This window comes from Neurospora tetrasperma (genome assembly GCF_000213175.1).
Source record: "Neurospora tetrasperma FGSC 2508 unplaced genomic scaffold NEUTE1scaffold_81, whole genome shotgun sequence".
Lineage (NCBI taxonomy): Eukaryota > Fungi > Ascomycota > Sordariomycetes > Sordariales > Sordariaceae > Neurospora > Neurospora tetrasperma.
The window spans coordinates 221,897-247,513 of record NW_009799179.1 but is presented as its reverse complement, the minus strand read 5'-3'; the positions used below and the strand labels follow the sequence as shown (position 1 = coordinate 247,513).

At 51.8% G+C, this 25,617-nt stretch overlaps 12 protein-coding genes across 12 annotated transcripts; 6 read left to right on the top strand and 6 right to left on the bottom strand.

Annotated features, from left to right (window-relative positions):
* Positions 1 to 1,975: 1,975 nt before the first annotated feature.
* Positions 1,976 to 2,429, top strand: NEUTE1DRAFT_141351 (uncharacterized protein; the record flags this gene model as incomplete). The annotated part of the gene is made up of 2 exons (XM_009856738.1): positions 1,976 to 2,266; positions 2,334 to 2,429. 2 exons carry the CDS (start codon positions 1,976 to 1,978, stop codon positions 2,427 to 2,429), a joined length of 387 nt encoding a protein of 128 aa, XP_009855040.1.
* Positions 2,430 to 2,577: 148 nt separating this feature from the next.
* Positions 2,578 to 4,447, bottom strand: NEUTE1DRAFT_104450 (uncharacterized protein; the record flags this gene model as incomplete). The annotated part of the gene is made up of 2 exons (XM_009856737.1): positions 2,578 to 3,513; positions 3,563 to 4,447. The coding sequence occupies 2 exons, from the start codon at positions 4,445 to 4,447 to the stop codon at positions 2,578 to 2,580; spliced, it is 1,821 nt and encodes a 606-aa protein (XP_009855039.1).
* An 812-nt stretch (positions 4,448 to 5,259) lies between these two features.
* NEUTE1DRAFT_70117 (uncharacterized protein) lies at positions 5,260 to 5,725 on the bottom strand (the record flags this gene model as incomplete). The annotated part of the gene is made up of 1 exon (XM_009856736.1): positions 5,260 to 5,725. One exon carries the CDS (start codon positions 5,723 to 5,725, stop codon positions 5,261 to 5,263), a length of 465 nt encoding a protein of 154 aa, XP_009855038.1.
* Positions 5,726 to 6,042: 317 nt separating this feature from the next.
* On the top strand, positions 6,043 to 6,779 carry NEUTE1DRAFT_125121 (uncharacterized protein; the record flags this gene model as incomplete). Its single annotated transcript, XM_009856735.1, has 1 exon — positions 6,043 to 6,779. One exon carries the CDS (start codon positions 6,258 to 6,260, stop codon positions 6,777 to 6,779), a length of 522 nt encoding a protein of 173 aa, XP_009855037.1.
* Positions 6,780 to 7,413: 634 nt separating this feature from the next.
* On the bottom strand, positions 7,414 to 7,965 carry NEUTE1DRAFT_118394 (uncharacterized protein; the record flags this gene model as incomplete). Its single annotated transcript, XM_009856734.1, has 1 exon — positions 7,414 to 7,965. The coding sequence occupies one exon, from the start codon at positions 7,881 to 7,883 to the stop codon at positions 7,557 to 7,559; it is 327 nt and encodes a 108-aa protein (XP_009855036.1).
* Positions 7,966 to 8,068: 103 nt separating this feature from the next.
* NEUTE1DRAFT_118393 (uncharacterized protein) lies at positions 8,069 to 8,449 on the bottom strand (the record flags this gene model as incomplete). The annotated part of the gene is made up of 1 exon (XM_009856733.1): positions 8,069 to 8,449. A coding segment is annotated over one exon (211 nt), but the record flags the coding sequence as incomplete, so codon positions are not given.
* Positions 8,450 to 10,173: 1,724 nt separating this feature from the next.
* NEUTE1DRAFT_149191 (uncharacterized protein) lies at positions 10,174 to 12,810 on the top strand (the record flags this gene model as incomplete). The annotated part of the gene is made up of 3 exons (XM_009856732.1): positions 10,174 to 10,600; positions 10,671 to 11,269; positions 11,326 to 12,810. 3 exons carry the CDS (start codon positions 10,174 to 10,176, stop codon positions 12,808 to 12,810), a joined length of 2,511 nt encoding a protein of 836 aa, XP_009855034.1.
* A 3,044-nt stretch (positions 12,811 to 15,854) lies between these two features.
* On the top strand, positions 15,855 to 18,703 carry NEUTE1DRAFT_104444 (uncharacterized protein; the record flags this gene model as incomplete). Its single annotated transcript, XM_009856731.1, has 2 exons — positions 15,855 to 18,394; positions 18,505 to 18,703. The coding sequence occupies 2 exons, from the start codon at positions 15,855 to 15,857 to the stop codon at positions 18,701 to 18,703; spliced, it is 2,739 nt and encodes a 912-aa protein (XP_009855033.1).
* Positions 18,704 to 19,377: 674 nt separating this feature from the next.
* NEUTE1DRAFT_141345 (uncharacterized protein) lies at positions 19,378 to 19,808 on the top strand (the record flags this gene model as incomplete). Its single annotated transcript, XM_009856730.1, has 3 exons — positions 19,378 to 19,410; positions 19,490 to 19,507; positions 19,596 to 19,808. The coding sequence occupies 3 exons, from the start codon at positions 19,378 to 19,380 to the stop codon at positions 19,806 to 19,808; spliced, it is 264 nt and encodes an 87-aa protein (XP_009855032.1).
* Positions 19,809 to 20,761: 953 nt separating this feature from the next.
* Positions 20,762 to 21,651, top strand: NEUTE1DRAFT_70112 (uncharacterized protein; the record flags this gene model as incomplete). Its single annotated transcript, XM_009856729.2, has 2 exons — positions 20,762 to 21,030; positions 21,189 to 21,651. The coding sequence occupies 2 exons, from the start codon at positions 20,762 to 20,764 to the stop codon at positions 21,649 to 21,651; spliced, it is 732 nt and encodes a 243-aa protein (XP_009855031.1).
* Positions 21,652 to 21,791: 140 nt separating this feature from the next.
* NEUTE1DRAFT_132349 (uncharacterized protein) lies at positions 21,792 to 23,186 on the bottom strand (the record flags this gene model as incomplete). Its single annotated transcript, XM_009856728.1, has 2 exons — positions 21,792 to 22,757; positions 22,985 to 23,186. The coding sequence occupies 2 exons, from the start codon at positions 23,184 to 23,186 to the stop codon at positions 21,880 to 21,882; spliced, it is 1,080 nt and encodes a 359-aa protein (XP_009855030.1).
* A 677-nt stretch (positions 23,187 to 23,863) lies between these two features.
* Positions 23,864 to 24,876, bottom strand: NEUTE1DRAFT_96308 (uncharacterized protein; the record flags this gene model as incomplete). Its single annotated transcript, XM_009856727.1, has 4 exons — positions 23,864 to 24,350; positions 24,414 to 24,464; positions 24,604 to 24,633; positions 24,701 to 24,876. The coding sequence occupies 4 exons, from the start codon at positions 24,747 to 24,749 to the stop codon at positions 24,289 to 24,291; spliced, it is 192 nt and encodes a 63-aa protein (XP_009855029.1).
* Between the last annotated feature and the right edge of the window lie 741 nt (positions 24,877 to 25,617).

Here is a 25,617-nt window from a genome sequence, read left to right as displayed (position 1 = left end):
TGGCTACATATCTACCTACTATGACTAAGAAAAGTAAAATCATGAAGACGTTTAGTAAAAAAAAAGGGGCAAAAAAAGTGTGGCCCGTACCGGATTCGAACCGGTAACTTCCGCCCCACCGTGACACCGCGTCCAACACGGATACACGCCAGGATAGGTAGTGTTGACCGTTACACCAACGGACCACGGAAAAATGTGCTGGAAAGGAACCTTATGTGCCCTAGACTTACAACCTTGGCCGGTGGTAGTGGGGATAAGGAGGGTTAGGTAGAAGCAGCAGACAGCGTAGGCGTTGCTTCGATATCTGCTAACCTACTCCCGAGCCATACTGTGTTTGACGAACGGGAAAAACGAATAAGAAAAAAAAAAAGAGGAAAAAAGAGTGGCCCGTACCGGATTTGAACCGGTAACTTCTATGCTGGACAGCCGGAAGTATCTCAATACGACAAGACATCAGCTAAGTAGTGTTGACCGTTACACCAACGGACCACGGGAACATGCACAGAAGAAAGGTCTTTGGTACCTCCAAACCTGTTGCCGGCGAGAGTTGGGATGAGGAGCGGCAAGGTGGGAGGTGGCAGGCTAAGCGACCATTAGGGTAGCGGTCCGGGAAAGGACAGCAGGCAGAAGCGACAGGCAGCGCCTTGATTCACTTCAGTTCTCAATGACCAGGCATATGTCAAAAATGGTGATGCCTTGGAAGATAGGTAATAACAATTCGTTTAACCTTTGCGTCCTCAAAGTATTTGCATTAAGTGATATCTAATGCTGACGGATAATGAATGAGCGGTAGCATAGATCCACTAGTAGACACTGGCTCGTGTTTGTTTACTAGGTACCGGATGAGATTAGCAAGGAAAGAAGTAAGAGCGGAGAAAAACTGAAATGACTTTGATGTTCGGAGTTGTGATGTTGACATGGCGGCAGTGCGAGGCAAAGCGAGGGGCAATGTAAGTGATAAGATAAGGTACCTCTACCTAGCAAACCTACTTTTGACGGACTTCATTGGCTAGCCGTGCATTGTCACTGCTGCTTTCCTTGACTTGAGATCATGTGGCATTTGCTAGTCTCCATTTTGGACGTCATCCCATTTCTGGTCGTCTATTTGCTCACACAACAAGACAATCTCCCGGTTGCGCATCATCACCCTTTAATCGCAGCAACACACGCGTTATGTCTCCTAGGAGAGCAGTCTATATATAGTAGACGCTTTTCGATTGCTTCGCCTTATTCACCCCCATTGCCTTCTGTGCCTGTTGATCTTCGATCTTCCTGTCTTCCTTCTGTAACCGAGCAACACCCATATCACCTTATCTCCCCGTCGCAAACTCGAACGCGCAGAAATTGCACGGTTGCGAATGGAAACCACGGCCGGAAACACACAAAGATGACCGGTCTCTTGGACCGCACGATGAATTCAGCTAGCGGCACAAAGTCGGCAACCGCTAGTGTGTAGGGCTTTGGCGGGGTGATAGATGTTGCGGTAAAGCTAGTCGCTTGCTTGGCCTGTTTATACGCGATCATTGTTGGAGTTGTGTGGCACCCGTCAATTGATGCAGTTCTTTCTCCGCTCTCTCTTCTCACCTCACTACATCAACCATTCAACCTCTTACTTCACTCGTCAAATTTCGTGAAAGCTGCTGAATTTCCTGATTCCTCCAGCAAAACATGGTACGGATCTGCCTGTGGGCATGGGCGTGCATTTGTCTCCATTAGACACTTGGCGTTTTCAACAAAAGGTCTTTTGACTCTTAACAACAGCATCCTGGCAAGTCAAGATCGCATCAGGTCGTTCCATCTTCGCCTCTTGTCTGATACCGAGTTAACCGACGACACTGGCGATGAGGAAGAAAGATCTCCGCGCTATCCCGCCCAGCTCCACGAGCGCGCAGGATCCCAGCCCTCTCTTACGCTTTTGAACGACGACGAGCGCATTGCGCTATAGAAAAAGAACACCCGACAATTCCCCGGCACGATGACCATGGATTTCCCTGACCAATCCAAAATCAGTGCCGAAAGGGCGTGTACCTCTCCTCTTGGGATCAATGGTGTGCCGCAGATCATCTTCTTCTGCAATGGATCACGCATGTGTGAGAGAGATCGGGAGTCCGAAGCCTCTAGTGGTGGCTATAGGGTTGTGCTTCGCAATCCCTGGGCTAGCAACGTCAACAGCCAGGAGGGAGCAGCTACCGGTTTCACTGCTGCTTCCGTGCCTTTCGGGCTTGAGTCGAAGTCGGGTTTGGGTCTCAAGTCATGGTCCTACACAGTGATGTACTCCTCGACCTCAGGCATAATCGGGTGCCTTGACGCAGTCTACTCTTATCGCCCTTCAGCTCGTGGAGCAACATCGCCCGGAATCAGTCGTCATCGAACTGTCTACCGACTCACAGGAGCGCTGGCACCGCCTCAACCGCGGACTCAACCACTAACTCTTGCATAAACGAGCTGATTGTATGTATACCCATCGAGACAAAGAAAGAAAACGCCTGTACTCCACCGTTTTGCCTAAATCTTGAAACATAGCCGCTTCATAGCTCAAAGGAGCAACAGAAGCAGCAACAGACGACGATATAGCAACTACTCTTTGCTCTCCTTCTCGTCATCCTTTCCACTACAATTATCCTGCTCTTCCTCTTTCTTCTCGTCCTCACTATCCATCTCCCTCAGCCTGTCCTCCTCGTTCCGAACAATGCCAACCTCAATCTCATTCTCGTCCTCTATCTCCCAATAGCGCCCAGGCGTCGGAGCACGTACCATACGAGGCGGTGTAGGATCTCGAAAGAGCCATGTTGGAAACGTATCCAACGTGGGCACGCGATGCTCTGCTGAGGGGTAATGGTCTTTGCGCAAGAACGGCTCACTGACAGAGGGAGTCGGGGCAGGCGGAAATGGGTTACTTGGGACCCACTGAGAAGAAGAAGGTTGACCGTATGGTGACGGTGAGGGGCGAAAAGGAAATGACCGGGCGTTGAGGTTGTTAGCCGAGCGAGACTTCTTGCTGTCCTTGGGCTTTTTCTGCGCGCGCTTCATGTTTTTGGTGAGGCGCTTATTCTTCGATGGTGGTCTTTTCACCTTCCTCTTTTTGGAAGGTCGAGAATTAGGTGGAGGCGTAGATCTTTCACGCACTATCTCGTTGACCTCCTCGCTCAGCTTGTCCATGATCCCGTCCCTTTCTTCGCGTGCGAGATTCGACTGGCTGAACTCGGCGTTTTCTAGCCGCCACAAACCGGCGACATGATCTGCGAGAAACGCGGCAAAAGTGCAGTTGCGAGGCATCCAGTGGATTTCTATCGTGCAGCCACGTTCGAAGAGATAATGCGACTGCCAGACAATTGCGCGTACAAAGGGGTTTGTGTGCTTGTCATAAAAAGTGACCTCAGTTCTCTGGCGTTTTTTTCCCGACGTGGCATTGCTGTCATCTGACATAAGGTTCTTGCCGCCTGACACAAAGTCATCGCCAACAAGTATTCCCTTGTTGATGCGGCTTTGACAGCTGGCCGGATCCGAGAAAATCTTGAGCGTGGATGAGGCGGGACCAAAACGGTCGGCACGTTTTGGTGACCTCATCTAGTCCCTGTGAAAGAGCGCTGATTTCCGCATGATCGGCACTATAGACCTTGCGGTTTAACCAGTTCAAGATCACAAAGTCTTCCACATCCCAGTCTTTCTCTTTCTCTTTGCCGAAGAATTCGGGTTTGAGGCGGTTGGGAGCAAGGTCTACACCATTATGACCAACGGTTTCGTAGGGGTCCCGAAAGACCACACCGTATCCTCCCTTATCCCCGCGAAACTGTGCAAAGCGAGTGTTCTCGCTGGATCCGTCACAGAAGATGGTGAACTGTGGAGCTCCATCCACGAAAAGATCCCCATTGTGGGCGGCTTTGGCTGTCTCGATGGCTGTTCCAGGGGATTGATGGTGACAGAACATATTTCCCTTGAATGACCGAGTTTCAGCCTTCCATTGAGGAAGCCTTGGATCTTCGATTGGTGAGGGAGACCTGGGTGAGCGCTTCCTGGTTGTGACATTGGTTGCCTCGAAGTCTTCCATGTTTGCAAATGGTACTTCGTCTTCTATGGTGGGCAATCCCACCACATCCTGTTGCTCAATGACATCGACTTCTATGGATTGTAGGATGTGTGTGGGCTTCTCTTGCGCATTTGGATGGCTCATTGGCGATGGTTTGGAGGGCGCCATTGCATGACCGGAAACAGCACCGTATTCTGTCGCCTCCGTTCTCGCTCTACCATCAACGTCGGCTTCTGTCAACCCGAGTATGACTTGCGCTTCACCTGCCTCGTCAAGTCGCCGTTTCTTTGCAATGTTCGCCATCCTTTCTGTTGTATTTTGACTGGGTGTCTTGTCCCTCGAACTCTCGCTTCCGCTAGTTTCGGGCGCGCGGTTCTCGTGGTAGGGGCTCCGAGTCTGAGCAGCATCAGATACCTCCATGGCTGGGCACGGTGAAGTAAGTCCTAATGAATATGTTGTTAGATGGAGTTAGAAGTAGGTACTTGGGATAGAGGAATGAAAACAGAACGGCGCGTTGAAAGTTCGCGTCGGTAGGGAATTGCATACCTCAGATTCTTAGTGAGAGGCCAGAGGCGGGGCGAGACAATACGAAGAAGGAGCCGGGCAGTGCGTGGTACGTCAAAGTGCCCCTGGACATGAGAGGGGCAAAGGGTGGTTGGAGTATTGAGATGGAAGGAGCGTTGGGTACGTACATCTATGGCCGTGGATGAGTCAAGCTTTCGTTGAAGCCAAACGAAGGAGGCAATGCAAAAAGATGACACGTTCAGTATGACTGACCTATGCCACGTTGGAGCCTGCCTGAACGAGTACGATCAAAGTAAAAAGGAGAATGTCCAAAAAAAATAGTGGCCCGCACCGAACTTGAACCGACAGCTTCCAGTTTACTTGGTAACAGCTCACGAAGAGCTCTCTCGCATTACTCCCAGATGCACTAGCGGGCCACGGAAAGGATGGCCAATAACCTGGGCTATATACCCCCTAGGAGGGTAGAGGTTTGGTGCATGTGCAGGCTACCATATCTCACTCCATTTTTCATGTTGCCGCTCAGGTACCTACCACGTCACTTGTGAACATTTCAAAGCCAGTACCATTACGTGATGATCATTCAGTTTTTTCCTCTTGCCATACATCTTCCATCCCCTCACTTCCAACCACAACTTTTTTCATCTCCACTTTACTTCCTCTCAAGTCCCATCACCTAACCCTCCTTTACCTTACCCATCACCATCTACTTCACCAAGGTACTCCCATCCACCAACTAGTCACCAAGGAAACCACCACCCCTACCCACTCAATCATCACCTCCACTACCGACAACACGAATGCTACTGCTGAAGCAATTCCCAGTCTCACGAGCATCGCCATCCCAAACGTACCAAGCATAGCGACCAAGGCTGTACCCGGGGGAACACTACCGCTAGTCCCATCGCTGGTGTGGTTGTTATGCGTATGGTTACGGCCGCGGCGATGTTCGATGATGTCGTCGAAGGTTACGTTGGTTGGTGTAGACAAAAAAGGATTGACGTTGGTGGGGTTGACTGCGGTTGGGTTTGCGCCAGGACCCTCGGGGATGGTAATGGCGGTGGTTGTGGCGGTGCTTTCGGAGCTGAGAGAAGAGGAGAGAACAGCGCTGGTACCTCGCAAAAGGAGCAGCAAGAAGGAGATGGGGAGAAGGAGAGGTGAAGTTGGGAGACGCATTTTTGGTGGTGTTGGTTCGGACAAAGTAGGTACTCGTGGGTCTTGATTTAAAGCTGCTTTTGAGCAAGATGGTTTCCTGAGTTAGAAGGGGTTGGCCGAGTGATTTTGTTGGGGTTCGTGAGAGGTATGAGGGGGGGCCTCCGTTACTATACCACTTAGGAACCTTTTAGGGATGAGGGATGTGTTGATTTTGACTTGAGTTTGGATGTGTCATTCCAACGGATCGCCAGACCCGAGGCTGTTCCCTCTTATGCCCTGACCACATCATGGACCTCAACGTTTCAACTTGTGGCACACGCCAACGGAGTCTTGAAAACACACACGAGATAGGTAGGGTTTTGTCCCAACAGATGAATGGCGGCGCGGGTGAATTTCGTACTCTTAGCTGTGGGATTGCAACGACGGCGTTTGAAGATGGTTGTGCTAAGGTGCTGTTTTGGTGGCGGACGAGCCCAGGAGGGCGATCGTGAAGACAATTGTAGGACCCATCTTCTCGACTTTGCTGGTTGTGGGTGACCTGCCGCTAGTGCTAATGTTGGGCAGGGAATTACACGATGAGTACTGGTGTAACCATGAGTTTATATCGATGAAGATGAGGCGTGAATGTCGTAGCCGTGAGGAAGGGAAGACGCGCCGGTGCGTCACGGGGGATAAGGTCATTGTGAGCGGAGACAACGACCACAACAATGGATCTCAGCCTCAACAGTTCAACCCCGCCGGCAACCGTACACTTTTGAATCCATCAACCCATTACAACCCCCAGCCCCATCATCACCATCCCAGCAACTCCAAGCACCTCAACCCGCAACCTAGCACCATCACTCTTCTTCCCATTAGCAGATCCACCGGCACCCACAGCAGCACCGCCTCCCCCGGCCTGATTACTTCCCCCATGACTCCCATCAACGCCACCACTTGTACCCGTGTGGCCGCTAGTACCTCTACTGTGCCCTCTTCCATGTCCACCATGGCCTCCGTGACCGCCGTGATGCTGGGTGTTCTCGTTTTGGTCGTCTTCGTCGAAATCAGTCATTTCAACGTCGGCATCGACTGAATTCGTGACAGAAAAAGAAGGTGGTGATAGATGGCTTTTCACGGGTGAATCAGGCGGTGGTGTGCTGGTCTGGAGTGATGAGGCGGAACTGGTTGTGGTGTTATATGGGACAATCACTGAAGGGTAGCGGGCTTGAGGTTTGATGACGGATGCGGTTGTGAGACCCAAGAAGCCGAGGGTGATAAGACGTGAGAGACGCATGTTGATGATTGTTGTCTGTGGCAGTAGTAGATGTAGATTTGGTGGCCGGATGTCCGCACTGGCTGTCGTTGTGCGGGAGAATAGTTGGTTGCACGGTTTACTGATTAATGAGAAATTGCAATATTGATCGGTGCGTCAAAGATGTGAAAGAAGAAATGTGAACATTTTATGTTGGTAAAAGGACCCTTCATCAAGCGTCATGAGATAAAGAAGCTATCACAACAAGAAAAACACGCGATGGAAAAAACTCCGGCGGTAAGGAAGGCCGAGAGCTTTTCCAGGGGTCTGGGGTAGCTAAGCCTCATTCTCAGTGGACTCCGGGGTTGGCAAAAGGTCTAGGCTGACACGTATTGCAGCTTGATACGCTAGACTCGGATAACGGGATCGCCAGGCAGGTACACTAAGGTGTGGAGTCACTTGGCTGCATTAAGTAGTTTAAATGGTGGTATTTCCGATCTTCCGCCTCAGCCTCCTTTAACATACGATCCTCATCCAAGCCGATTCGGCTCTCTTTTCCCTCATGCATGCTCCTAGCGGCAGATCCAGGTGGTTTGTTTGGTGATACCGGTAAATGTCTCAAAACAACATGGCTATTACAGCCGCTGCGGCCATTCCCCAGAGACTGCCCAGAAACGGCACAGCAAACCCAGCACCGCTCTCCAGCTCCTTGAGCCTGTACTCATAAACCTTGCAATTATGTCCGACATATTCACCTGCCTCCTCAGTGTTTCCATTGGGGCTGCACGCGATGGTGGTGAATACCGAGGGCTTTTCGGATGTGGCAATGTTGAGGAGATCGTTCGAGGCCGTGGGAGCAGCAGTGATGCTGGGGCTGGGAGTAGCCATTGTAACCTTTGCGGCGGCAAGAAGAACCGTAACAGGAAGAGAAGCGGCAAGACGCATTTTGTGTATGAAGACGGGAATTTGTAGCAGCTACTGGCAGTAGTGAAACCAGCTGTGAGGGTTCGAGATGCAGGACACGAGAGAACCTTTCCGAAGAGCAAGTAGCTGAGATATATACCATGAATTGAGGAGCTCCAGGGATGAGGCGTGGTTGAGTAGAACTGGGTGCGTCTCTCGTGGGTAGTCATTGCAAACGAGCGTGGTATGCCGGCGCCTTCGTCGTCCTAGTAGTGCAAACGGAACGGGACCCGTGGATCTTTTGTGACTTCATCGGGCGACCAATACTAAGGTCACATCACGACGCATCCATCAGCAAGATGGCCATCCTCTTTCGTGTTTCGACGCGACCATATCCTCAGCCATGTGGTGGTAGGGGTGTTGGGGGACATGTTGCTGGGGCTCGCACTAATGACAACAGCTGAGGTGTTGGGCGAGGCTGCCCTTGTCGGCTTTGGCTGACGAGCCGCGCTTGGAATGCCGGTGTTTCGAGCCATAATGGTGCGAATGGATGAAGGGAGCGGCGTTGGTAAAACGATGCCGAGCAGGATCGAATTGGAAGTTGGCAGTCGGGGGCATGTTATGATGTGCTCTTTAACAGCGCGTGCTGTCTTTGTTCCGAGACGGGGGTCTAGACAAACGTAGGGGGCGGGGAAGGTTGACTGAACTGAACAAAGAAATTCGACACTCTTGGCTAGGCCCTGGTTAGTCACCGAGACAGAGTCAGGAACCGAAACCACCATGGCAGCATATTGCGCACGACAGGAGAAAAAAGCAGAGGAGGAAGAGAAGATAAGCGAGCATTCCGGCGGGGCTGACTGGTCGAGCAACAGACGGCAATCGCGACTGTGGGAGCTGGGAAGGAAATGAAAGAGGGCATTGGAGACGGCCACTGGAGCGTCAGTGTATCTGGAATTCGGTTTTGAGCCATAGCAGGATGAAGGTGCGCCGATGTCTTTGGTTGATGCTTGGATCAAGTGTCGAAGATAATGGCATGTCGTTGAAAGTGGGTGCGACATCATTGGTGGGGGAGACGAACACGGAGATTGGTTCGGGCCGGCAACGGGCGGTCGCTTGTGTCTAACATTTCTGTACTGTGGATTGTGACCTTATCTGTTAGGGGCCCTTATCAGCGTTACGTAAGCAGTCAACAGACAATCAACGTCAATGGATCCGTCGCCTTGTCACCACCGCTCGTCGATATCACCATGGGACAAGCCGCGCTTACGCATTCCCTATGCTGAATGCCCTATTTGACGGTATTACACCATGTGCAAACCTTGCGATGGTGACATTGGTTGGTGGCCATCACGCTTCTGGACTTCGAGTTAATTGTCGTCCATGATACCGGGTCGTCGAGAGGCCTGGGACTGACGGAATTGCCTCGAACCCGTCGAGCGGTTGTATACCCAACCCGGACACCTCGCCATCTTATTTGGTACCCTTCGGAGTTTGGTATTCTCTTACATGTATCCCTATGTCTTTGTTACGCCTTATCAATTCAAGGGTCCAACAACGCTTGATGAGCTCCGGCTGATGTGCTCCCAAAAAATCACGAGGCATATCACGAGGCATATCACAGTCTGGCAATAGCCTTTCCTAACCAAAGCCAGCATTACTAGACTGTCAATGTATACTATCTGGGGGTTGGAGTTACAGTGAATGAAATGCGCGGTGGCAGTTGGAAGGGGCACCATACCATGCTCGTGATGTTGGGGTGGTGGTCAAGAGAGGGATGATGAGTAAAAGTCGGGATCGCAACCCTTCAATGGAGAGATGCGGATTGAACACTCAACCTCAGATGGCATCGTCACGTGAAGTGCCCTGCTGCTCCTGGTGAGTCGACGGGCCCAGACTGAAGAAGGAAGGCACACAGCCCACCGACCACATCGCATCGAAGATGGAAGGGAGCAACGAGACGGTGGCATCTGGTGACTGGATAACCATTGGCCAACCACTGGAACTCGACGAGGTCTCTTCACCTTCACTTGACTTGCTTTGCTAAACCTTCAGTTTTTCTCCGGTCAAACCTGAAATCTCTTCACTCCTCAACCAAAAAAAGGCCCTTCACCATCAACCGGATATCATGTGCTTTGGTCGCTGATCTACCCCCACAATCTTTTGAGCTCTTAATCGTTTCCTTTCCCTACTACTTCTACTAGTGAACCCTCCTCTGCCTCGGTCACGTATCGTATCTTTACCCTTTACGAACTCGCTCTTCTCTTGGGCTTCCTTTGCTATCGACAGATTGCCTCGAACACCGCATCCTTAACAACCATCAGATCCTGTCACGATGCGGCTCAAGGCTACCGTGCTCGCCGCTTTGGCTTCAGTCGCCAGTGCGGCATACTGGATGGAGGAAACTCAGCACCAGGGTGTCGCCTCCTTCAACCCCGACAAATCCTACCAGGTCTTTCGCAACGTCAAGGACTATGGCGCCAAGGGAGACGGCGTCACTGACGACACCATCGCCATCAACAACGCCATCAGCTCTGGCAACCGTTGCGGTGGCGGTCCCTTCTGCAACGGAACCACCACTACTCCTGCTGTCGTCTACTTCCCTGCTGGTACCTACCTCGTCACCACCAATATCATCAACTACTACTACACCCAGATCATTGGCGATCCCACCTCCATGCCTGTCATCAAGGGCAGCCCCGACTTCCAGTCCTACGGCGGCATTGGCTTGATCGACTCGGACCCGTACCTGAACAGCGGCAGTGAGTCTCTCCCTGCGGTAAAGGTTCCATTTGTCTCGTGTTTGCCCTACTGACAGTAACGTCTGCACAGCCCTTCAGTTCAGAGCCACCAATGTCTTCTTTCGTCAAATCCGTAACCTCATCTTTGACACCACCGATGTCCCGGGTACCGTTGCTGGCCTCCATTGGCCCTCATCCCAAGCCACTTCCATCCAGAACTGCGTCTTCAAGCTATCCTCCCGACCCGAGGATGATCACACCGGCATCTTCATAGAAGAAGGGAGCGGTGGTATGCTGGCGGACCTGGTCTTCTACGGCGGCAGGCAGGGCGCCCAGTTCGGCAATCAGCAGTACACGATGCGCAATCTCACCTTCTACGGCTCCAAGACAGCCATCATGCAGCTGTGGAACTGGGGTTGGACGTACAAGTCCCTCAACATCTATGATTGCGAGGTTGGCATTAACATGTCGAGCAACGCCGTTGGCTCCGTCACCCTTTTGGACAGCAGGTTCGTCAACGTTCAGACGGCCATGACTACCTTCCGTGGGGCCACCAGCATAAACTCGACAGGCTCTCTTGTCATTGAGAATGTGGACTACATCAATGTTCCCATCGTTCTTCAGGGCCCGGAAGGCCCTATTCTCCTGGGCAATCCTTCGGGACTGGTTCATGACGCAGGTTACGCAAGGGTAGGTTATTCGGCTACCTCGAAACACTTTCAAGACACATTACTAACATGTTCCAGGGTAACACATACACCCCCAACGGACCACGCGAGTACGAGGACCGCGATCGAGCTTACTTCCGTCAACCCACGACCCTCAAGCAAGACGGCAAATTTTACGAGCGCTCCAAACCTCAGTATGAAACTTACCCGACTTGGGCCTTTCTCTCCGCCCGATCCTACGGTGCTGTTGGAGATGGAGTCACCGATGATACTGCAGCCCTGAACCACCTCTTCCAAACTGCTGGTCTTACACTCGGATCGGTGGCGTACCTCGATGCGGGATACTACAAGGTCACCGACACTGTTCATATTTCGGGAGGCGTTCGAGTTGTGGGAGAAGCTATGGCGGCGGTCATCCTCGGTGCAGGTCCCAAGTTTTCGGATATCAACAACCCGCAACCTGTCCTTCAGATTGGAAATATGGGAGAGGCCGGCTACGTGGAGGTCAGCGACATCATCGTGTCTACCCAGGGAGGAACGGCAGGTGCCGTCTTGATTCAATACAACCTCAATCCTCCCGCTGGTTCAAGCTCTACCCTCGCCGAAATGCCCCCTTCTGGTCTGTGGGACGTCCACACACGTATCGGTGGTTTTGCAGGATCTAACCTGCAACTGACTGACTGCCCCAAGACTCCCGACGCCGTTGTTCACGCTGATGCGAATTGCATCGCAGCATGGTTGAGCTTCCACGTCACCAAGAGGGCTGGCAATCTCTACATGGAGAACAACTGGTTCTGGGTTGCCGACCACGACATCGAAGACTTCAACAACACCCAAATCAGCATCTTTGCTGGACGTGGTGTCTTGATTGAAGGCGAACGTGTCTGGCTTGTAGGCACCGCCAGTGAACATCACACACTCTACCAGTACCAGTTGCTCAATGCGACCGACGTCTTCATGGGTCAAGCACAGACTGAGACGCCTTACTACCAGCCCAATCCCCCTGCTCCGTTGCCTTTCACCAGGATCGACACCACTCTTGGAGATCCCGATTTCCATACCGACTGCCAAAGCGTCCAATACGGCGCCAACACGACGATCAGTTCCGATGGTTCTCTCACCCTGGGAGGCAACCCAAAATGTGAAATGGCATGGGGTCTCCGCATCCTTGGTTCACAAAACGTGGTTGTCTTCGGCGCCGGTCTCTACAGCTTTTTCAACAACTACAACGTCGACTGCAGCACTCTTCGCTCCGGTGAAAACTGCCAGGCAAGAATCTTCTGGGCTGGACCCCTCAACCTTGGCTCTGGCTTTAGCACCAACGTTCCTCCCAGAGAAGTTGGAAGCGGAAAAACAGGAAAGTTCGTGATGAGCAGCAAACCGCCATCCCATCGGAACAAGAGCAGCGAGTCTAGTGGAGATGCTGCGGACCCGTGGGTCCAGGTCTACAACTTGAACACGGTCGGTAGTGTCAGTATGATAACGAGAGACGGCAAGGATTTGGCGGGTTGGAACCAGAATTTGGCGACGTTTGCGAACACTCTTGCCTTGTTTCACTACTAGGCGTGAGCTTGTGGGGAGTGGTTTGGCAAGGAAGGGAATGAAGGGAGAGACATCTGGCTAGAACGATGGACAGTATCAAGGCATCTGGATTCGATCTTTGGAGTCGCTTTATGACACGGACATTGTAGGTCGTCTTTAAACTGTACTTTTGCTACCTTTCCCACATAGATTCTTTCACTGTTTTGGTACTTGTATAAACTTCTTTTACGCTCAGGCGGGAGATTGTGATGTGATGTCCACCAGTGAGTTCCCTCTCAACCCCGTTGACATTGACAAGACTAATGATAGGGCGCCGAGATGTCATGAACAGCTGATCTGCACTACCTCAGATACGACAATGACACTCATGAGCAACCGGGCAACAAGAACCACTCGGCCGTGGAACTGACCGTCTTGCACGTTGATCATTATCACATCACTTGTTCACTTTTCCTTTTCCAACCAATCTTTCTCCCAAACTTCCGGTCGACTCATTGCCCTCTCGCTTCCAGCTTCTGTCCCACAACCATCATGACCTTTACGACCATGGGAACACACTTCAACTCCCAAAGAAGCTAGATCTTGAAGACTAACGCCCGGATGGCGCAATTTCTCTGCGCTCTAGCGTTGCACCAAGTGCACTATCATGTCTCACAAGACAACAGGAAACCACAGTGCGGCTAGACGATACACAGATTGCATCAGCCATCAGCCAATGCTTCCCCATGCCGAGTTGCACGAAGTTGCAACGCGGTTCCACGAACGAGGTAGTCGGTGCATACGAAAACTGCTGTACCAGCACGCTTTGTGCTCGGAAGTTTGAGTGTGAGTAACTAACTGGTCTCCAAGATCTACCCTCACTCGTCTACAGTCAACAGGCTACACTCGCCAGGGAGTGATGGTGGCATGGAAGCCCCGGCAATGGTTCTGTTGATCAACATCGACCGACTTCTTTGACACCTCGTGGCCTAGTGTTGTGGTCGTGGTGGCGTGCACTAGACCGATGACTGGACTGGGACTGGGATTTACTCCCCCACAGCTGGGTGGAACGAAATCTCATCATACCTGAACATCCATTCTGCAGTACGCCATCCGATCCTAACCAAGGGACCGGAGTTTGTGTCTTGATGAAGCTTCCAACTGGCGCAACAGAACGTGTTCCCTTTCGACGCTAAGGGGTTGGCTTGTCAGTTGTGATAGAAGACCAACATGGGATGTGGGCGTGGTGACTGTGGTCTCTCACGCCACAGAGACGGCTAGAATACCGGCATGAGTATCACAGCTCGACAGTCGGTAGGCGATGCCCAGGTGGCACATCCACACACATGGACCGCCACGAACTGCTGAGTTGAGAGCCAACGGTACGAAAGCAGGCGGGTGTTGAGCTGCTTGCTGGTTCTTGGGTGCCTTACGGGCGCGGGCACCTTCCGTTTAGCTGACCCCGGGGTATCCCACAGGAACCTTCACAGACGGGCTATCGACGGGTACTACGGCTTGGAGATGCTCATGTTTGCTTTGCTCGTGAGGTTTTGGGCGTTCTCCTCATTCTAAGGCTTCCTTTCGCCGTTGACCCCGGAGCTAGCGTTGTAGCATCGGTAGGTACGCCTACTATCGTCGTGGATCATGTTATCGCAAGGTTGCGAGGGCTCCATGAGCAACACGCCGAGCTACGCTGTCAAATCCCCGTTCCGACACCCAAATGCTGTCGGCCTCCACTCTTCCGATTACTGTGTCACACAACGAGCAAATTCGGCTAGTCTATGACCACAACCAGCCTTGTTAGGAGAGTGCAGTGCACATCGCCCCTCTCAAAACAGAACAGTCATGGAAAATGTGGGGCGAAGACGCCCTGTTCAAGAAGTGCCATCTCTCCCTCTTTCTGTCACTTGTGTGAAGGTTCTGAATGCTGGAACGCAGGCTCCAGACACTAGAGGATTGCACGACTGTGGCACAGCGAGTTTGGAGTGACGCAAGTAGCAAAGGAAATGATTGAAGGGTCGAACCAGAAGCAAGGAGGAGCGGGGCTGGATGTGAAGACTGGGGGGGAAGTGAGCGAGTGGTTGAACATGCACGACCCAGGAAATCTGGTAGACGGGACAGGGTGAGAAGTGAGGAAACTGGCACTGTACCCAGGCAACTCAACGGCTAAGACGGGCAAAACCATGGACACGCTCAAGACGGATAGGGAAGCGGCAGGCATGGGGGTCAGAGGGGTAACCATCATTTGGTCTGGGGCTCTGTTCGGGGCAGGGCGCTCATGGCAAGTAAGAGCATGCAGGAGTGTCAAGGATGGCTATTCCTGGCATAGGCCGGAATCCTTGAATGGGCTCTGTCCACTCACTCCTCCGGTGACAGTTATCCCTCCTTTCAACTCCTCCATTCTCTTCTCAGCTCCATCCAACCACATCCGTACAACAACCTGACTGCCGACTTTACCGCATACAGACTTTGCCGAGAACTTACAACTCACTTTCGAATCTACGACTAGTATCAACCGATTCGTCAACTTCAGACGGGCGATCTCACGGGCGCTTGGCAGATATTTGTATTGCCATTGCCGTCAGAAAATGCTATCATGAGCGCGTCACAAGTCATCTCTTCGTCTTCGACTCAATCTGAACTCTTCGACTTCAACCAACCCCTCAGTCCTGAAACCGTCAGCGGTCACTCATCTGACTCTGATAGCTCTTCAGGATCAGACGACAACTCCTCGTCGCATTCGCATTCGCATCACTCTCCAATTTCAACCTCTAGCCATCACAGCCAGAATCATCATCATGTTGCGTATCTGTCGACGAAACAGCAACAACAGGACCAGACAGTTACCAGGGCGACTCCTACTAACCATACCTTGCCTGAGAGGCCACTGGTACCGACTTGCCCGGCTGATTGGGAGGCAAAGAAGGATATCATTTACGATTTGTATATGAACAAGAACTTTATACTGAATGATGTGGTGGAAATCATGCTGTCGACTCATCGGTTCAAGGCAACGTATGCTTCTAACTCGTGGAGTGTTGGGAGATAGATAGCTGACTGACTGTTACCTGTAATCTAGGGCGAGAATGTACAAAGGCCAATTTGCCAAATGGCGATGGGCAAAGTACAACAAGTCCGGCAACACCAACGCGACGAAGCCGACCAAGTCTCGTTCCATGCGAAGAAAAGGGGTGACCTCCTCGGGCTCAGGAAGCTATAGGAGCAACGGACATGTGTCGAAGCCAGGATGCCAGTCAAACTTCATCTCGCAACCAGCCCAGATGATACGCCTCTACTTCCAGAGTGAACCAACTTACCTCGTCGAGTCGACTTTGTTAGCTTACGCCTCTTACATTGCGCGCTGGGCCGACCCCGAAAGGGATACTCCGTGGAAGATGGACGGTCCAAGACTGCGATTACATATCGCCAGCGACGAAATCAGCGCTGAGGACCACGCCACCGTGTCGTCAAACTCGATCCTGCAAAACATAGCTCTAGCGATCCGCCATCTTCGATGCAACAACCCCCAAGGAACAACCAAAGGCGGTGTCCTCCTACGGCACGCCTTCCTCCAAATCGAAGAAGCCATCACCTCCGCCGACGAAGGCGACATACAAGCCATCTGGGACTGCTGTCTCGCCGTTCCCCAACTCCTCATCCTCCACAACGCCTCCTCTCCCAGCACCAAACAACCTCCGTCATCATCATCACAATCACCCCATCGTCATCAACCCCCGCACGACATCCTCCCCATCTACACCCGCTTCCTCCACCACCTCACCACCCTCAAATACGCCCAAACAGGCTGCACCTCGCACCCCTTACACCAAATCTCTTCGTCGCTGCACCACCTCGTCACCACGTCCGATTTCGTATCGCTCCACCTCTTTATCACGCGCGCCTGGAAGCTGTGGATTAACACGTGTCGTCAGCTACGGGGGGAGACAGACCATGTGACTATCCATCTCAAGAGGGGATATGTGATCCTGATGGACCCGGAACATGCCATTGTCAAGAACCTGGTTAGCGATTTTGGCGGGCTGGTGAGGCGAGAGATGGAGAGGTGGGGGGAGGGCAAGACGACGGAGCGGATCTTGGAGTTGGAAGGGTTATTGGGGAGGATGTACTTGCCGCTTTTTGATGCGGGGGTAGTTGTTGGGCCTGGGGCTGGACAAGGAGGGACAGGAATAGGGGCAGGACAAAGAGCAAGAGGAATGTTGGGCGGGTTGGTGGAGCGGTTGGAGGAGAAGTATCGGGTTCGAAACGGGAACCGCGGGGGTACCTCTATGATGGGAGTGGTAGCGGATGCGGGAAGTGTTGGCAGTGGCAGCGGCATCAGCAACATGGTAACCACCGCACCCAGACCACCGCACGAATGGCGCGATCTCGCCCCAGGACATCTGGGACAAGGACAACCCCCATTTCCAATCCCCATGCAAAACTGGGAATACCTCGATCGCTACCTCTTCTTCTCCGCGCACCACTTCCTCGCTTCCATTGCCGATCACGAAGGGGACGTTTCTACTGCTATTGCATTACGGAGAAAGATCCTGGTTATGAACGGCGGCGGACTTCCTGGTGTTGGGTTATCTGACAACAGCCAACAGCAACTTCCCTTTGGCATCGGCATGGGGATGGGTACTGGTATTAGTGGTATGGGCATGGGCTTGGGGCGAGGCTTAGGCACAGGTCTAGGCCTGGGAATGACCGTAGGACCCCTAGGACCCGTAGGTTCAATGGCCGTTGCAGCGGGGATGGGCATGGGATTGCGATCGTTAGCGACAACAAGAGGGAGGGACCAATTCTGGGTACAAACGTCTCGCAAAATTGAGGCCTATCTGAGGGACATGGGGAAGTGGGAGGAGGCGGAGGACATTAGAGGGTTACTGAGTGATAGGGAGCGAGAGATGGAGATGGAGAGGAGGGAAGTGGTGGTGCCAACGCCGTATGGGGTGCCAGGGGCAGTAAGGAATTCAGTACCTCTACCTCTACCTCTAAGTTCTGCGGCTGATGGTGGTCGTCGGTCTTTATACGCTCCTCATATTCACGGACTAAACAATACAGGTTTTGGTCGGGGACTACCTCTACCGGTTCCGGTTCCGATACCTCGTTCTGTCCTGGTGACGATTCAACAACAACAACAACAACAACAACAACAACAACAACAACAACAACAACAACAACAACAACAACAACAACAACAACAACAACAACAAGATGTTCACCATGGAGGTAACAGAGGTTTTGTGGTCGATGCAGAGAATCTGCCTCTGCCTTTGCCTCTGTCTCTGCCAACAGACGAACAAGGAGGGTTGGAGTTCGATGGATTCCATCATGGTCATCAGTTCGAGAGGGTACATGCATCATTGGATTTGGAGCAACATCTGGACCTTGACCTGGATCTGGATCTGAATAGTGCCGGTGTTAGTGGAAGTAGAAGTGGAAGTGGAAGTACCAGTGCTGGTGCTGGTGCTGCTGGAGCTTCTGCTGGTGGTGGAGGAGGTCACGGCAGCGGTTCGGGCGGTTTAGGTTCTTCTGATTTTCACCATGACCATGGGTTGCATGACAATGTCAACGTCGATGAAGACAGCAGCAGCAGAAGCAGCAGTAACAGCAACAGTAAGAGGTATGAAGATAGATGGGGAAGGTGGCATGAGATTATGGCTTTGTGAGTTCTTGGTTTTTTTTTTCTTTTTTCTTTTGGATTGTTTTTTTTTTTTTGGTTTCGTTTTCCAGACATAGGGTAGGTGCAGACGGACAGACATATGGACAGACATACTGGGACAGGGAAGGAACAATGGAATATCTATGGATGCTGATAAAGAGCGGGAAAGGAGCGGAAAGGAAAGGAAAGGAAAGGAACGGTCGACGAAAGTCGGAAGTCGGAAGTGGATGTCGGATGGGAGTCAACATCTGCACTGAAGAAAGAGCATGAGGTATTTTTTCTTCGTTTTTTTTTTTTTTTTTTTTTGGGGTAGTACCTCATTTGTCTGGAAAGGATATGATGTCGAAGCTTGGTTGAGACGGACTTCTTCTTGTTCTTGTGATATTACTCACTCTACACGTGTACTTTGCTCTACCTACTCTTTGGCTTTTTTTTTTGTTTTCTTTTTTTTCTTTCTCTTTTTTTTTTGTTGTGGTCTCGGCAATACCTTGGATACCTCAGGATACCTCAGGCTAGGATCTAGACGCAATTGACTGCTTCTGAAGGCAAAACTGAGGTTACTTGAGTTGCTGGTGGGCTTGCTTCTTTGTACTACCTCGTAGAGGATGTCTTTTAACATACAAATACCTACGTGTCTGGCGTTTAACTGACCGATCGCTGGACTTTCACTCAATGCGTGGTGAGGTTGCGGGAGATGTTTTCCTCACAGAGTGAGTTCAGTCGCACAGGTAATCATCAAGTTTGCTTGCTTACCTGCTTGCTTGCTTGCCCGTGTTTCAGATTCTTCCCTCCTGGTTGTGTAGGTACCTATGTGAGTGTTTGTTCTGGACGCTTTTTCGTAGGTAGGCAGGTACCTATGTTTGGAGCGTGTTGAGTGGTGGTCCGGGCCGTTTGGTGGTCGTTCTCTCGGCCGGAAATTAGATATGATGCGTGTGATATACACTATGGGCAAGGTCGTACAGTGGAGATCGGTCAAGGTGCGTTAGCCGAGGAGATGGACTGAAATGCTAGTCTAGTGGTTCGTTACACTCAACTTCCATGTTGACGCTGTGACAGGGACAGGTTCAGGTACAGGTACAGGTATCGGGTTGATGTAATGGACGGTTCGATGGCTATTGGGGAAGGGGGAGGAGGATTGGGGGTTATTGTTGTGTAAAGATAGAAGACAGAAGGGTGGAAGGATGCGCTGGTCACTATGATCAAGCATGAAGCTGGCCTGGACAACAAGAATGTCGCCATCGTGTTCTATGAGGGTAATGCGCCGGCTGACCAGTCAGAAGAGGCGAATCGGGTGCTTCCTCTTACCCAGCGCCATGTCCAGACCAACAGTGTCTCCATTGAGGACTCTGGTACTGATCAGTGGCCTTGGCCTTGACAGCTGAGGCAGAAAAGAAGAAAGGTTGATGGCTGATGTGGTTGTCGGTCGTTGAAGGTCCAGTCGATGTTGTTTTTGCGATGCTACCGTGGTCGGATTTCGGAAAGGAAAATGGCAGGATGTTGATGCGTCATTTCATAGATAAATGAGCATAAAGTTGAGACCGAGATGTGAAATGTTAATGGAGGGAGAAAAGGTCACTAACATCATTGAAGTTGAACGGCGTTGCAGTTGAAGTGGGGAGGGGTCTGCTGCGCTTGTGCTGGCACTAACTATCACTAACAGACGACAAGGAGAGAGGAAAGAGACACACTCCCAAAATATCCCAGTCAACTACCATATACAGTTCCCAAGAACTCATGATTAACTTATTAACACTTACAAATGCCTCCATGCTGTTATTCAATGCAAACTCAGTCAAGTACATCTTCTCACCGCTGGTGCTGTGCTCCGGGACGGTCATCATGACGTTAAGACTCGGTGGGGTTACATCTTCCATCTGCAACCACTTACACGCTCCCCCAGTTCGGACAGCAACGACCAGAGAGAAAGGTCGCATCAGCTCACGACTCCTTACCCAAACCAGAAAGAATATTCTGGCCACAATGGGACGTATCTGACTGACAAGAGAGGGGCAGTCAAGTCAAGTCAAGTGTCCATTGATCAATCAAGTTGCTCCTCTCGACAAGCAATGACGTTAACGACGACGCTTTGACATGAGCATGAACCTGACCGGCTACGTGAGGAGTTTCCTATAAATATATCTCAAAGCTCGACCGTACTGCCTTGCTTCCTCATTCTCGTAGCCAGACACAACAGACTAACAACATAACCGAAAGAAAATAGAAGACAAAAGAGACGAACACTTGAAGGACCAGAACACACCGAACGAGCGAAAGAAACCACCACACCAAACACCCATTCAGTCAGACATCAGAACAACACCCACCAAAATGTCTTCCACCGAACACCACAAAACCCAGCAGCAGAAAGACCTCAACGCCCTCGCCGAAGAGGCCGAGCGCGACCTCAACTCGTGGTACGCCAAGACGGGCCACCGACCCGCCGGTGTCGAGGACGAAGCCCCGGGCATCAACGACCTCGAGGCAACCAAGAAGTTTCCCGACACGGAGATCCGGTACGGCGAGGACCTGTGCACCAACCGGTCATGGGACAAGAAGATTCCGGAGCCCGAGGGCGGCGATCGGGATGATAAGGGGCAGTAAGTCTTTTTTTTTTTCCTCCTTTTTTTTCCTTTTTCCTTCTTTCTCTCACTCATTCTGAACCACCACAACAGTTCCATATCGAGCGAAGCGAGCAAAGTTAAAACAAGAAAAAAGAAAGAAGAGAACAAAACCGCTGATTGACAATGATAAAAAGTCTCCTCCACGGCCACGTCTACGAAGGCGTCGGCGGTCCCGAAGACAAAACCGCGCATATCTACCAACACTCGCCAGGCCGCATCGACGAAGAGATCGTCAAAGGCTGGGGTCTCGATCCCAAGGAACTCATCGACGAGACCTTTGACCACTCGCGGCCGGACCTGTTGCCGCCCGACCAGGTGCGGGCGCACGGCTACGAAAACACCGAGGGCAAGCCCCGTCATCACGACCAGGACATTTTGGAATATGGCAGAAAGGCAGCACAGAGAAACATTTATGGGGATGAGGATGAACTGGAGTTGAATCGCAGAAAGCCACTGCCCAAGGGCCCGCGGGGCGGACATCATTGGAAGGCACATGGACATGGAGCAGAGGAGGAGGAGTGGGAGCCGGATATGGCGGCGGATATGGGTGAGATTCCGCCCAAGAGCGTGGTGGAGACTAGTCACAATTTGCGCTAGATATTGCCTGATGGGCATGTACATCAGGGGCGGATGGATGGACAGATGGATGGATGGCTGTGAGAGTGGTGAGCTTGTATGATAAGCAGCGGGTAAAGAAAACTCAACTTACTCAATGATGATAGTGTACTGTGAAAACTGGACAAACCAAGGATTTTCTCTTGTGGTCTATCGTCTATTCCTTTGCTGCCTGTAATTTCAACATAACTGTAATACCCACTCAACACCTCAAATGCTTTCCTCCACTTTCTTCTCACCCTCCTCCTCCGTCTTCTGATGCTTCTCCAAACACCCCCTAATAAACCCCACCAACGGCGCTACCCACTCCTTGCTGACCGGCACATAATGTCCTCCCGGGTGCACCACCACCACAGGCTCCTCACAAGCCTCAATCAGTCTCCGCGACCTACTCTCCTCCACCACCGTATCCAAACTACCCAAAACATGCAACGTCGGCGTCTTGACCTTGGGCTCCCACAACCACCCCAACTCGGGCGGCAGCGCAAAGAAACCACTGTAGCTCACGCAGAACTTGAGCGGCTGTCCTTTATTCGCCTCCCGGATCTGCTTCACCCACCCCTCATGGTCGGGCGTCAGGACCGGCCGCGGCTGGCCTGGCGCCAGATGTTCCATAGCAGCAGTCAACATGGCAGCCATCGCTGCGCCCTGACTGAACCCAATGACACCATCAATCACTTCTGACCTGACCACCCCTTTCAGTTCTTTCCTTTCCTCTGTTATCTCTTTACCCTCCCCGTCCACTTGAGGAGTAGTACTAACAAGCCCATCCACCACCTCCCTCCCTTCCAAGTTCACACCCCGCATGGTCTCCGCCAACCGCTCAAACCCTTCGTTGATCAACTTGTAGTTCCAGGTGGCTTCCTCCCGCCTGAACCATGCCCAACTATCTGACAGTTCCTTGTCTCCGCCCGGGCCCGAGTCGGAAGTGGACGGTTCGTAACCCGGGATGTCGGAGACGGAAAGGCGGTTGGGGGCGGTGGGGTAGATGAGGGTTGGTACGAGGTTTAAGGGGGCAAGGGCCTTGATGAGGAGTTTTTCCAGAGCGCGGGTTTTGGCGCGGAAGAGGGGGCCGGATTGGGTGTAGCCTGCGTCTTGTTAGTCTGGATTTTCGCGGTAAGGTTACGAGAGGGGTGGGTGAGCGATTTCGGTTGGAATGTAATGATGGTGTTCTGATGCTGGTGAGGAATTAATCGTGTCAAGGTGAGCACGGTGAGTGAGGTGAGTTCACTCGGTGAGATGGGCGCGGGGTCTGGCGCGATGGAGGGGCAATTGAATGAATTGTCTGTGCAACCGGGAAATGTCGTCAACGTACCATGAAGCATCAATATCCTAACCTCCCTCTTGACCGGCTTCGGTTTCGCATTGACGGCATTGGGATGGGGAGGTTTGTTCTGCTTCTTGTTGTTTTGCTTCTTGTTGTTTTGCTGGGCAGGCACATTGGCATTGGCAGTGTCGCTGGGCGCCGGCGTCGATGCCGATGACTCGACGGGTGTTGATTGCACGCTGTCGGCCATTTTAATGCTGGGAGTAAATCGGGATACGCTGCTGGTCGAAATCGATCGTGAAATTGGTTGAATGCACAGAATCCGAAATGATCTGGCGGGAGTGCGGATGAGGACGCGGAACATGTGAGAAAGGTGAAGAGGATGAGTCGTGGCCGAGTCGATGCGACTTGAAACGGCGGATTTTCGGCTGAGTGAGCTTACTACCTACGCGACCCCGTCCAGACTCCGGAGCCTCGTAAGATTAGAAATCAGGGGCCAAGATAAGGACAACAAATGCCACCAGCATCACAGAACAACACCACATATATGACCATTATATGAACACAACGAAGCCGTTGTTTTTTCCTCATCTATTTTGGTATCTGGCTAAGGACTGAAGTTCATGTACATATGAAGTCGTGCTTCAACTGAAGCCAATAAATCAGATCTCACCCACCCTACGATTCACTCACCTTGGACTTGAATACACTCAAGTTACAACGCAAACTGCACGATCCCCACTCCCCAAAAACAAAAGGATGTAACCTCTGTTTATTCCCAGGCATCCTTGAGACCCAAAGCGATCTCTCAACCTGGGCCGTGATTGGGTGGTTGCTCTATGCCAGTGAGAACACATCCATATCAATGGGGCAAATAATGTGAATGCGAATGCGACACGCCGAAGCGCATCTGCTGGCAAACTGTTGGTGGTGTGGCATGTGGTATTTCCCCCCGATGGTCAATGGATTGAGCTATGGGTGGCATCGCATTGTCGAATCTTGCACGCACTTGCTGTGCCATGTGTCGGGTTCACCTGTCCTCCATCATCTCTCCATGTTTACTCCTTTCTCCTCCTCCTCTTCGCGCATCGTTATTTGTTGTTGTTACTTGAATCGTCAATGGGCGCATATCACGGCTGCGTTGAACCACAACATTCAACATCCGACACACACGTCACTTCATGTTTCTCCCTCTATAATACACTGGCGCCAGTTCCTGCGGATGATGGAAATAACGGTCCATTGGGGGGTAATTGGGGTTCTCGATAGGTCTAGGGTCTGCCAGAAGCTGTCTTGTTCGGGTCGTCTATTGCATCAACACACCGTCGCCTCCATTCTTTCAAAGGAATCGCTTAGTGGGTGGCGGCCTTGTTCTTGGCGTAGATGTTGCGGGGGTCGTTCTTCCACTCATCGGCTATTGTTTATTCGGTCAGTCGGAGATACCGGATGGAAAAATGTAGGAAAGCTCGTAACGTACACTGCATGAGAGCGCCCTGGAGAGAGTTGATACCGTAGGCGATGACCAGACCTGCGCCGTGTCAGTTCTTTGCTTCTTTCCAAGATCTATCCTTGTCGTCGCAGTGTATGTGTCGTCATGGTCGGACATGTCGTCGGTGCATTCGGCGATCGGACCGGGAGATATTAAAGGTGGCGGGCGGGGAGCATACCGGCAGCGAAGAAGGGAGCCATCGGCCCCACTGTTTACAGAGGCATTAGCAGACAATCTTTGAGATGGCAAAAGGGACTCCTGGGACGGCAACATACAGACGGGGGCGGGGAACTTCTTGAGGGGGGTGACGCCGAACCAAGACATGTTGACGGTAGTTTGCGGGCTAACTGGGTTGAAGTCCGGGAGTGGGTTTGTTCAAGAGTGACGGAAGAAGGGTCGGCTCTGTTCCAGGCGAGCGTTTTTCGTGAGCTTGCCGTCCGCGGCCGATTGAATGTTGGGTCGTGCCTGAAATATCAGGTGTCGATAATTGCTCAGAGAAATGCTGGTCTCTTTTGCTTTCACCAAGAAGTTGGTACGTGCTCCATGTCACGTTTGACTGCACGTGCAAAGCTTTCTCCGTCAGTGACAAATGCCAGAGTCCATTTCGTGACATCATACCCCGCACTCCCGTTTGCGGGGAGGGTCCCGTCTGGAGCTGCCTGATTTGGATAGATTCCATTGGTGGACAAGTCAACGGCAATGGAGTTCGAGGACCCTGCTGGACAGCAAACCGGACAGGGGCAGCTCCTCTTTGCCTGGTCTCGCCAGTGCTCGCTTCAGCATCTGGTTCAGGGCGCTTCCAGGGCATCGATGTCGGTGTTGATCGTCTGATTTATGTAAACACTTGGAAACAGGGCAACCGGAGTATCAGTTGGTAATGTTGATGAACGAATCATTGAACCCGAAAGTGAAGCTATCTGAACTCTTGTCCCCGTAAACAAGTGATTGTCTGTCCATCCAGACTTGTTCATATTCCCCTTCCCTCCTCCTTTTGGTGGTATGCAACTCCCCCCTTTCTTTTCTTGTTTACATACAGCATCCAGCATAGACCAACACCACATCAAGACAATCAATCTGCGGGGAAACAACACCCCATTGCTACCCAGGGAACTGAAGCCATCGTTGCACAGCCTACGCCCATCCAATAATTCTTGATCTCCTCCCTCCCTCCAGTCTTTTTACTTTTGTTCGG